General features: G+C 42.1%; 1 protein-coding gene across 1 annotated transcript in view; it reads left to right on the top strand.

The window, feature by feature from the left end:
• Positions 1–769: 769 nt before the first annotated feature.
• Cmya5 (cardiomyopathy associated 5) overlaps positions 770–12,809 on the top strand; it is a 96,622-nt gene continuing 84,582 nt past the window's right edge. The window contains exon 1 of the mRNA XM_004870225.4: positions 770–1,042. Within this exon, the coding sequence (XP_004870282.3) occupies positions 891–1,042 (152 nt within the window). The 5' untranslated portion in view covers positions 770–890. The remainder of the gene's footprint in view (positions 1,043–12,809) is intronic.

The raw sequence follows: 12,809 nt of genomic DNA, 5'->3' as shown, positions 1-12,809 counted from the left end.
AGACTTCAATTGTAGGCTGATGTGAGACCTGGGAAGAGGAGACCTGAGCTTAACCTGTGGACTATAGAGAAATGTGTGTAACCAGGGAACTACGGGTGGGAAGAGCTTTTCAGGCAGAAGGAATTGTAAAGGTAGAGTGGAGTGACGTGATAAGATGCTGGAAGCCCTGACTACTAAAGAAGGGACCGGATTAGGGTGTGGGCTATTAGGGCCCAGGATTTGGGCTTTAATGCTTGAGCCTCAGGAAGCCAATGAGGGATTTTGGCTTTACAGGATCCGGTGAGGCTGAGCTATGGAGAAAACAACCTTTGACTAAATTAAGTTTAAGATTATGGATAGTTTCTGGCTGAACAACCCGGGCTACTGAAGAGAATGGGGTTTATTGCCTTGGAAATGTGCAGGGAGACGGTACAGAACAGTGGTTCAGGGCTGAGCCTTGAGTTAGGCAGGTGAGTGTAGTTTCTCCTCAGTCCCGTCACTAGTAGTGAGACCCTAGCCTACCAGAGCTCTTCTGAAGACACCGCTTTGTGAGGGGATAGAGATAGAGCGAGGCCCTGGGCAGAGTGAGCACTTGAAAGCAGTGATCCTCCACTCAGGAAGGGAGCACTGGTTGGGACAAGGGTCCTTCAAGTAGCCCTGCAGAAGTAGAAGCAAAGTGGCTCTGGAGAAGGAATGTGGCCCAGCGAGTTCCAGCTGTCTGAGGACTCGCATACCCCCGGCTGGGAGGGGAGGAGGGGTGGCCGGGCTGTCGCCAGCTCTGTGGCGAAACTTTGACGCCTCCTATTTCGAGTACCCTGGCCGCCCGCCCCCGGCGGGAACTCGAGCCGCCGCCGGGGCCACGCAGTCGAGGGAGAACACCCGGCAGGCGCAGGCCGCCTCCACAGACGGCGATGGCAACCTGGTACGGCCACGCGGACGGCGACCCGACGGCGGTTTGGGAAGTGGAAGATGCCATGGAGGAGGCTGCGGAGGAGTCGGAGGCCGAGGGGGAGGAGACGGCGGCTGAGTCAGGGTCGGAGTCAGAGCCCGAACCTGACACCAGGTGAGCTCCCCGCGCTGACCTCCAGGGCCGGCTCAGCAAGGCGCCGCCTTTCCAGGAGAGGTGGAGAGGTGGAGGTGCTGGCCTGTGGGAGGGCGGCCGCGGGCAGAGACCATCCCCACCCCACTGCCCAGCGGCTGGGCCCTTGCGCCTTGAGTTATTCTTGGAGATTAAATTGGGGTCCTGCCCGATGCAGAGCTTTGCTGGAACGTGCCCATCTGCCCCGATCCAGGCCAGGGGGGAAGGGGCTGAGGATGAAGGCAAAGAAGGCCCGGGTCTTTCCAAGCGGGTGGCAGTGTCCTGGACGCCTGGCACTGGCTAGGCTAACTTTGATACACAGAACAATACTTTTCTTTTTTTTTAAAGAAGCATGAATTCCAGTAACTTGTGTTCTTAAATTCCTGCTGGTTCCAAATAATCATCTTTTCAGTGAATATGAATGTGATTACTTTTATAGAAAAAGATGATCCTCTTCTCACTTTGATCTTCCCCTTCATGTAGGCCCTAAAATGAAGATAGTAGGAATTATTTCTTTTTGGATTTTTTCTACTTTTGGCTTTTTTTTTTTTTTTGTACCGAGAATCCAAAGCAGGACCTTGCACTTGCCAGGCAGGCATGGCACCACTGAGCTAAATCCCTGGCTCCTACTTTTGGCATTTTAAGACAGGGTATCACTACGTGGTTCAGACTGGCCTTGAAATCTGAGCAGATTTTCTGCCTCCGCCTCCTAAGTGCTGGAGTTACAGGCTTGCACCTGTGGAAAGATTTTGAAGGTGGCAGATGGATGTACCATTTTGGGGTACACATCTTACCCAAAGTTAAAGTTACTGTCCAACCAAGGCCAGAAGAGCTAAAGTTGAAAAAAGCCGCCTATACAATGGCATTGATGAGGGCAAATGGTCAATCAGATGAGAAGTCTTGAATATCGGCCACATGTTACAAGCAACTACCAAGCAGAAAACAGGCACCGCCTCTGCCCTTGAGAACTGTGGGAAAAGTTAGGGAGGAATATGGGAGTTTAAGACTATGTTGATGAAGTTAGAGGAGGATAAGCCATGCGTACTGTGCAAGGCCAGAAGAAAGGAGTAGAGCTGCAGCTGCTTTGGAATAGTGGATGTGATTTGGGTCTTAGAAAATGGGCAGCAGATGCTTGAGGGAAGAGTAGAGGAGAAGGCACTTGGGAGTCGCTTAATGGAGTAGGGGGCCAGGGATTCCTGGGTGGTTTGAGAAGGGGCAGTGTCAGCACAGCTCTATAACCTTCCTCCTAATGGTGTCTGGGGTGCTCACATCCTTCTGAGCCAAGATTTCCCCTCAGGAGAATCTGCAAACTCATTTTCACTAAAATGTGAGCAGCTGACAATTGAAAGCACCACTTTGAGATTGCATCACCATGTGACAAAGGTCAGGACCTGCAGGTCAGGAAATGATTTATCTGCAGTCAGCTTGAGCCTGCTCTGAAATAGATGGCAAGGTCGGAATAAGCAGAGAGGGGGAAACATGAAGGCAGATGGTGATGGAGGAAAAACTTTTGGGTTCCTAGTTTTTTATGTAATAGATTTGTAACAAGGAGCCAGTAGAACTTCTGAACAGGATTTAGGAGAGCAGACAGCAGATGTCAGCAGAAAAGTAGGCTGACAGGCAGGTGGGGAAGTGGGGTTCCAGGAGGGACCAGGGAAGCAGCAGCACAGAAAGCTGATATCCAGAGGTGGGACCACAGTGGGTCCCTGGGGAAGGGACACTGGGTGTAGCTAGACACAGGGAGAGGCCAGCAGGAGTTGAGGCTCACCCCAGCTGCAGGGTGTGGTCAGTAATCAAGCCACTTCTCTGTGAGTGGACTCACACATGTGTTCTTCTGAGCTCCAAGGTGAGTGAGAACTTGGACTCTTCCAAAAGATGGAAATGTCATTTCTACCCCTCCTGCCACACTCTTACACCAGAGCATCGCAGTGAAGAGAAGGCCCATTCCCTCTGCACTGGGCACAGTGCTCAGCCCTTGCTTGCATTTCTCATGTTAGCCCCTCCCGGCAGTTCTGTGCGGTGACTGTCCTGTTAGACATGAGGACCCTGGAGCTTTGTTTCATTTCCTGGGGTCATGAAGCAAGATGTGGGCCCAGGTCCGTGTCCACAAAGCCAGCGACCTATCCATAACCCCTTCCTCACTCCAGGTATAACTGCAATGCTTATCCCCCTGTGAAGTCTTAGCAGAGGACAAGCAGAGACCTCAGCTTTACGTAACAGCGGAAGTCTTCTTCCTCCTTGATGGAAAGTTATCTACATTTCCTCAGTGGTCAGGACCATCCTCAGAACTTGCACTTACAAATTGATCATATTTTTAGATTAAGGGGCACAGAAAAGTTAAATTGTAGTAACTGTTGTTATTCTCTTATTTGAAAATTTGTTTTATATTTCATAAAAAGTTATAAAAATACTATTTTGAAAATTCTAATGATATGGAAAATGCCTATATTGAATTTAAAAACATTTTATAGTATAGTTTAGTATGATGTCAACCATAAAGTGAAAGATGTACTAGAAAAAGTTCACTTAATAAAAGTGAACCATATGGTTAAAAAAGGTTAATAGTAGTTGAGTAATGGGATAATCACTGATTAGAATTTTTTCTTTATCTAAACTTTTCAGTTTTCTACAGTAAGTGTTAACACATTTTGTTATCAGGGAAATAAACTTTATTTTAAAAAGTATCTGCTTATAAATTTTTCATTTACCCTTCCAGATATAATATGTAGAATTAGCTATAGCTACCTTTCTGTGAATAATTTAGAAGGGATGTTTCGTTCACTAATGGACTATTCGTGGGGTGCATGGACAACACATGGTGCTGGAGATCACAAGGTAGTGAAAGTCCCTTGCTATCCTCAAGGTATTCATCTCCTAAGTGGAGAAACAAAAATGCACTTGTGCCATTAACTGGTAAAAGAAATGGAATAAAGTTGTGTATAAACACCTGAAAGTAGAGAAAGTTGGGGGTCCATGCTGCCTGCTAGGGCTTGAGAGGGCTTTGCCGTGGAACAGGGTTCTGAATTATCATGGAGTTGCTCACAGGGCTGGTGGTTTGTGAATGCCAAATTACATTTTTCTGTTGCTAAAATTTCATACAAGATCATATGTAAATGGAAGGTTTATAAAATCCCCAGGGTATTAGAGCTAGGAGAGGCTTTAGAAATACCTATTTCAACAGTCATTTTATAGATCCAGAAATTGAGTGTCAGGCCTTTTTTTTTTTTTTTCGAAGTTACACAGCTTTTTAGTGGAAGAATTAGGACTAGACCTTAGGTATCTGGATTCAATCTAAAGTTCATTAATTTATTCATTCAGTAGATATTTATTGAACTCTTGTGATGTGCCAGGCACTTGTGAGGGAATTGACAGTGGACAAAAAGAATAAAATCCCTGCTCTCCTGACACAGACTTTCCCATTTGGGATGACAAATAATTACACAAGTAAAGAAATATGGGCTATGTTGGGTGACCAGAAGTTATATGAAGGACAGTACAGCAGGGTTCAGGGCATGCTGTTTGGATAGGAGGTGAAGACAGCCTCCCTATTTGTGTGACATTTGAGTATAGTCAAAGCAGTGCATGTTTTAGGCCAGTGGTGGCCAACTTACAGCATGTGTGCTGCAGTGGGTTGTTTGTTATCATTGAAAGCTCTTAAGGGTTTGCCATCGAAGTTCTAGGTCATGGCAGGAGCAGGTGCAGGGGCACCAAGGCAGGAAGGTGTGGCCAGGTTGCTGGAGCACTGGGCGAAGGGGAAGGTGGGTGAAGCTGAGTCTTAAGAGGCAGCTGGGTTTCAGGTTCATGTAGGGCTTTGTAGGCTACGGTGACAACTTTGAATTTTATTGTGAATAAAATTTGTAAGCTATGTTCTGTCTACTACAACACTCAGGATTAAAAACAAAACAAAATTATTTTTAAAAAAAACAAGAAAAAGGTGATCACGGTGTTCCTTTCATTAACAGACGCCTGTATATTCATATTTTCCTCCAACTCCTCTCCACTGGACATGTGCCACGTGCCATGTGTCAGTGCTGAGTATGTCAAACTCAGGGTCTCCTGTGTGGTGAGAGATACATAAATAGACACATTTATTTGTGTTTTGTTTTGATTTGTATTTTTCTCAGTGTAGACCAATGAAACCCAACTTTCTTTTAGCCTTTCCCACAGATCACTTAGAAACTTTTCCTCATTTTATTTTTTAATTGATCTCTTTTGTCAAGTTTAAATTCTCTAAGCTCAGATGACTTTTCCAACAGCAGTACCTAAAACTTAAAAATCACCTTCAGCTGCTGCTTTGCAGGTACCTGTGTAAAATATGTCTGTCTAAGCTAACAGAAGTAAAATTATTAGTAGCAGTCACATTTAACTAATCATTATAATAGGGTACAAACATTTGGAAGGCAAAGGGTGTTCATACTGGCTTATGTTATCAGTACAGAGCACTCTGTTTCCATTTATCTATTTATATGGTATCTCTCCCTGCTGTACTTCTAGGGGTTTTGACAAGTGTGTTATTTGAGCCCGAGTCTTCTGAGGTCAGTGGAAAAAGAACCTGGGGATGGGAGGGATGACTGACTGCTCAGGTTGCCAGGGTCTGAGGGAGGAGAGAGGAGAACACAGAGGCACTTAAAGCCAGAAACTGAAGAGCTATTTAAATGTTGGTTGCATGGATATTACATGTCCTTGGTAAGACTTTGATTTAACATAGAAGAATATAGCAAGAGTTGGAGTTATTATTTTTTCTTTAAAACAGTGAACCTACTAAACTGTAAGATATACTGACTGATAGATCTAAAAACATAAAGAGTCTTATGTTTCCGGGCTATTCTGGACATAGGCCTAATGAGTGCCTTGTCTTCATTTAGATCTTATAACCAAATTTCCTTTCTACCAAGACACACAGAGAATTAGATACAAAAGACTAGATGTGATTTGTACATGAAAATAATCTTTGGTTTAGTCCAGCATTATCTAATAGAAATGTAATGCCAACCATATATAATTTTAAAATATTTTAGTAGTCATTTAAGAAATGTAAAAAGAAACAGATGACATTAATTTTAATAATATATTTTATTTAACCTGATAGCCAAAGCATTATCATTTCAGCATGAAATCAATGTAAAAATTACTGAGACATTTTTCATTATTTTGTACTCAGTCTTTGAAATTTGGTTTGTATTTTACTCTTACAGCACTTCTTAGTTCACCCTACCTAACTACTCCAAAGCTATACGTGGCTGGTGGGCACCATGTTGGACAATGAAGACTGATAATACCCAGAAGTCTGTTAGTTTTGTTAAAACCCATAGAACTGCTCATTAGCAATGAATTCTATGTGTCAGGACCTTTTCTGGATACCAGGGACATAAAAATGATTGGATGGCACAGTTGCTTATCTCAAGGATTTCAGAGTCTGATGACAGAAAGTAGTTAACTCCAACATTGTGTCATAAGCACTACACTGAAGATACTAACTAAGGAAAAGACATTTTTCCTAAAGTAAGATTGGGAAGAGTTTTGTAGAGTGGTGCTTTAGCTGGAAAGAGAGGTATTCTAGGTATAATGTGTATGATAGTCTCTTAATTCCTGGTTCTAACTCTTGTGTTGCTAGTTGCTGCTTTGTCTCAGATTATCTTTCTATCATCCTGAATCACGCAGGATTTTCCAGGGTTTAGTATTGTTGATTGAATAAATGAAGAACTGTCAAGTCAACTTGACTTTTGAAGCAGAGTTAGTTGGCATGTTAAACTTGTTGAAAAGGTAGGATTTTGCTAGTTGTTGGACTATATACCAGGTATTGACAATGCCCAGTGACTTTGAAAATGCAGTAACTTGGAGGGCACAGTGATAAGTACTGAAGGATTGTTCAGTTATGATGTCTGCCTCATCATTCCCACCTTCTGTGACTGGCTGGAAAGCCAGCCCTACACTGGCCCTTGAGCTAGATCATAGATGGAATGCTAAGAATAGGCTTTGTTTTTTGCCTAGAGAAAAGTCCTCTATTAAGGCAACTGAAATGGGTTTAGTTCCAGAATCCCACATCCTAATCTCTTAAAGTTGAAAATGTGTGGGAGGATTAATTTATGCTACTATAATCTACTAAACTAAATGCTCAAAGCCCTCTCAGGGAGCTGTTACTATGTTTTCTTCTTTTGGGTATGCTTCTCTTTAGGAAAATTCACATGCTAAACAGAAATTTGAATTCATTGTTGTACATCATAAGTATATACAGTTTTTATTTGTCAGTTAAAAATTTTTTGAAAAGAAATTTACAGTTGCTACAATTTCCTGTTTTTTTTCATGCTTAGGATCAAATTCCTTCTTTCGGGCTGATTTCACTAGGACTTAAAATTGTTGATTTATAAATAAAATCTCCATTTGCAGAACTGTATCTCTAATAAGAAAATAGGCATGTTTACTCAACAGATATTTATTGAGGTCTAGCTAATGTAAACATGGAGTGAACAACACAGATAAAATTCCTAATCTTTCCAGTGTAGTCTCTGGGAAACAATCTCACAAGTCATTGATTAAAAGCCATGCACTGGTAAAATGACTTGGTCCCAGGGAGCTGAGATGAGGTCTACTAGGACCCCGGTCCTGATGTTCCAGTGCTGGAAAAAAGACTCCTTGCTGGTCCCGTGGTTGTGTTCTCTTCGTCTCTGGGTCCCTCTTGTCAGCCTTCTCCATCAGAGCAGAGGCTTCCCTTTCATGTCCTGGGACCTGGTGGGAGAGCCTGGCTGCTGATACCATTTACTCCAGGAGGACATTTAGATGTTATCTCTCTGACTGTCTTGTGTTTTTGATGAGTGACAAAGGCCAGGAAAAGGGAAGGGAAAAGAAAATGTACTCAAGCACTATCACTTGTTATTTTGAGCTATTTTTACAATAGATCCATGAAATAGGCATTTTTCATCCTTGTTTTATGGAAGAGAAAATAGAAACTTAGCAATAATTTACCTAATATCAGACAACAAGTAAGTATCCAAACTAGGATTCTAACCGTAGTGTGATAGCAAAGTCAGGACTGGAACTCTCATGAGTTTGAGTGCTCATTTCAGTATTTCAGGTTACTTCAAGCTTTTTTTTTTTAAGCAAAAGCATAAAAGACCTGAAAATCTATGTGGCAGCTAATCCTGATCAGTGCCTTAGCTATATTAAGTTTCCTAATGTGTAATAAAGAGAGTAGCTCTTATGTTTAAAAATAGACATTAGGCAATCTAGTGTGATTGCATTTTCATAAGGTCAAAGCACCCAAAATAACTTCTCTACAATATTCTATTTAAAAGACAGACTTTGTATTAGGGTGATAAACTTTAAAGTTTTCAAATCTAGTATTTTTTTTTCAAGAGGACATGAAAACAGTGAAAAGGGCTTTAGTAATTCACTCTAGCTAGATGTGGTGGTGCACACCTGTAATCCCAGCCCTCTGGGAGGCTGAGGCAGCAGAATTGCAAGTTTGAGCTCAGCTGGGTAACTTACTGACTTAATGAGACCCTGTCTCGAAATAAAAATAATGAGGGGCTTAAGATGTAGCCCATGCAAAGGTCTTGGTTTCAGTTCCCACTACTGCTAAACAAATAAACAAAGAAACAAACTTTTTCTAAGCCATGCATGGCACATGCCTACAGTCATACCTATTCAGGAGGAGTTGGAAGCCAGCCTGGACCACATACCGCATAAATCTCTCTCTCTCTCTCCCTCCCTCCCTCCCTCCCTCCCTCTCTCCCTCCCTCTCTCTATTTTACTGGGGACTGACCCAGGGTCTCATACATGCTAGTTGAGCACTCTACCATTGAGCTACAGCCCCAGATCTAAAACCCCAACTTTCCTCTTCATCCAGCATCATTTAGGGCATAAATCAAGTAACATTGCATAAAAAAAAAAAAACCTGAGAAGATTGAAAAGACCTGGATTGTCATCCTGGCTGTACCACTTACTCGTATTGTGACCAGGGCAAGACACTTTAATGTAGAGGCCCTCCCTGACCTGGCCTCTGCTAGCTTGTGAGCTTGTCCCATGCCACTCTGCCAGGGCCACTACCTCCCGGAGTGGGAACCTGAGGTAAACTGGATATACCCTTGTACATCTCGGGAGCCAAGGAAATCTCCCAGGAAACTGCAGAAAACAACTTTCTAAGAAACCCATGTCTTCAGGTCACTGATAGCTTCCACAGAGAGCAATTTTATTTCCCTGACTCCTGAGAGAGAATCTGAGGTACAAAGGGGAAGGGATAACAAAGTTAGCAGTATTGATGTATAAACTAGAATTAAATTGATTAGCTGGTAGAATTAGGATTCCTAATCCATTTACATATTGACCTTTTGGAAGGCAATTCTCTCTCTTTCTTCCTCCCTTTCTTTTTTCTTTCCTTTCCTTTCCTTCTTTCTCTCTCCTTTCTTTCTCTCCTTTCTTTCTTTCTCTCCTTTTCTTTTCTTTTCCTTCTGGAAGACAATTCTAATGGAGTCATTGGTACCAAGATTGGTTAGCAGAGAGATGGAGGGTGAGGTAGCCACTGTGAGTGAAGTATCAAGGCAGACGTGAGACTGTTGGCATGAGAAAATCAGGGCTGTAATATCTGGATAACTCATCGGAATCAGTGGCCTACTTTACCTTAGAGGAATCAGCAAGAAATGAAAACCATTTCTTAGATTTTTCTTTCTGCTCCATTTCACACTTGCTGCTTAACCTGCCAGAGTTTCTGCTTGTCAGTCTCGTAAGTTTCCTTAGACTGAGTTTGTGAAGTTTAACAGTTTAGGATCATGAATTCAGAATCCAGGCATCAGTAACAATACTGCCACTGAGCAGATTTCAGTTTGCCATTTGAGCCTTATGTAAGTTATTTCATGTAGGTGAGAGGCACTGCATTGGGTTCCAGAGCTTTTGTTAGTCAGAATTTTCAGTTGTAATAGAAGCTAGTTGTGATTAGTTTGAGCAGCAAATGACTTGGTATCTCACAGAATCATGGGAAGAGTGGAAACTGAGCTTTAAATAGCTAGAACCAATCCCTCAAACCATGCCTCAAAGTGGTCTGATGAATTATACAACCCAATTATCAAAAGACAATCCAATTTAAAAATGGCCAAAAGATCAAAGTAGTTTTAAAAAAATATATACAAATGTCCAGTGAGCACAAGATAACCAATGACAGTAGCCATCAGAGAAAGGCAAATTAAAAACAACAAGATGCCATTTCATGCCTTCTAGAATGGTGCTAACTAAAAAGAAAGATAATAATAAGTGTTGGCAAGGTTGTGAAAAAAATCACTGTTATGGCTTGTGTTTAGATGTACCCCCAAAGCCTTATGCAGTCATAGGTGGGGCTTTTTCAGTGGTGGCTGGATCTAGAGTGTGTGATGCTGGAATTGATTCATGGTGCAATGCTAGGCTCAAGGGCACCAGGATAAAGGGTGTGAGTGCTACTTGCCCCAAGTAGTCTGAATAAGATAAAAAGGGGCAGAAAGAAGATACTGTTAAGGTTCCTTGTTGCTTTGCTACCTTTGGTCTGCCATGAACTGTTGCACCTCTGCCATGTGCCACACCCTGCCTTGGAACCAGCCATTTATGGACTGAAACCTCTACAAACTGTGAGCTAAATAAACCTTTTCTCCTTTAACTTTCGGTGTTCGGTATTTTGTCTCAGCAATGAGAAAAGTAACTAAGACAATCACATTCCTCATACAGTGCTGGTAGGAATGTAAAATGGGTGCAGCCACTGTATAAAAGGTTGGCAAATCTAAGCCATTAGGTGGCATAATGTTATCATGTTACCTAGCAATTCCCAAGAGAAGTAAACACACATGTCCACATAAAAAGATGTACATGAATGTTGAGGGCCGCATTCCTCATAGTAGCCAATGAATGGATAAAAAAAATGTGGTTGATACCATGGAATATTTTTTGGTCATTAAAAAAGAATGAAGAAGTACTGAAACATGCTACAACATAGATAATAAATAGTATGTCAAGGAAAAGAAGCCAAAGACAAGGGACTACACATCCTATGATTACATTTATATAAAATGCCCAGAATAGGTAAAACCATAGTGACAGAAAGTAAATTAGTGTGTGCTTAGATGTGGGAGGGAAATTGGACAAGGTTGAGGGGTGATGCTTAATGGATGCAGGTTTCTTTTGAGAGTGATAAAATGTTTTGATTGCAGTGATGGTTGTCCAACTCTGAATATACCGAAAGCCATTGAATTATATACTTTAGTGGGTGAATTATACCTTAATGAAGTGGTTTTTAAAAAGTTATCTGGTGAAGAAACTGTTACCTTTGGGCTCTGATGTCACAGCTTGTCACATTGCCACTTCCCTACCAGCAGCTCAGTAGTGCACAACTGCAACCTCTTCACTGGCGAGAGAAGGAGGAATGCACCATCTAGCTCCTCCCTTAGCAGTTCTCATGTCTGTGGCAGGTGTTCAGTTCACCATTGGACAATATTTGGCATGTCAGCTCCGGCTCCCTAGAATCCCCGACAAGAGGGCATTCTCCAAATGGGAGGAGAGACAAAGCCTTGTACATGCTAGGCAAGTGCTCTACCGTGGACCTACATCTCTAGCCCAGGTTTTGCTCGTTCCGTGGACATACAATACTTTATTTAAACAAAGGAAAAATAAACTAGTTCATATTTCCATAAGAAATTTAATTTAACATACAACCATAGGAAGTTAAAGTATCCCCCCCCCTTAAATATCAACAGAATCTGACTATTCACTGTTGTTCTGGCGTAGACTTTCCATTTCACAAGCAGGTGGTCCTCAACAGGACCTGGTATCTCTGCTTCAGGTTTCAAAGCTCTGTGGAAACCCCTTCACTATCTGTCAGCTGTAACCAGAAAGTTAATTCCTCCAAATCCTTCTTGTCAGTGTACCCAGGCCAGTCTTCCTCTGGAGAAGTGTGCTCCATCTTGCAGGGTGGGTTGCTACATGGTCTGTATATGTCCTGGCCAAAGGGAGAGGTAAGATATGGTTAGTGTAGCTTCTCTATTCTGGTGACTTGGAAATAAGCACAAGTTCTATTTAGTTGGCTCAAGAAGAGAGGAGTTTGATGTCAACATTTTAGAAATCTATTCAACATTATTTTGATCTTTCAATATATTTTGTGATGTAGTATTGATTTTTATCTTTGAAAAGTATTAATTTTTCTATTAGTCAAAAAAAAGTAAGTATAGGAGCTGTGGTAAAAAAGAACATTAACTGTAATTGCTGAGCATAATTTGGTGTCTGAGGTGGTATCCAGAAAAAAAAAGGCTTTTAATGTTAAATAAAGACTTGTCAAGGCAGGGAGCCTGGATCATAGAAGGTGGGTTGGGAGGTGATTTCACATCCAGGGAAAAGTTGAGACTCTGTGGATCTGAATGCAGGGCTACCCTCAAGTATGTTTCTACAACCTTAAAACAGAGCACACAGTTTAGGGCCCATGAGGAGGCTCTGTTGTCAGAGGGCCGGGAGCTGTGTGCATGGGTCTTGTTACGCAGCAGAGGTTCCATCTCTCACCAGAACAAGTCATGCCTACAACCAGGGATGAAGCTATATTTCTTTTCCCATTCTTTTCTTAAGAGGGAAAAGTGATAAAATACCTTTTCTGAAAGCCAGGACCGTTTTCTTTTGTTCTTGATTTACCTCTTAATTTCCTTGGAAAATACTTTTCTGTTACAAAGGAAACCTAAGAACTCAGAGTTAATTCCATAGACTCTGAGACTCAGGATGTCATTTGAGGATAGAGAAAGAGAGAGAGAGAGAC

This window comes from Heterocephalus glaber, unplaced genomic scaffold (assembly GCF_053883595.1).
Source record: "Heterocephalus glaber isolate CG9 unplaced genomic scaffold, H.glaber_assembly_v1.0 deba00001757, whole genome shotgun sequence".
Lineage (NCBI taxonomy): Eukaryota > Metazoa > Chordata > Mammalia > Rodentia > Bathyergidae > Heterocephalus > Heterocephalus glaber.
This window is presented reverse-complemented; position numbering and strand designations above follow the sequence as displayed.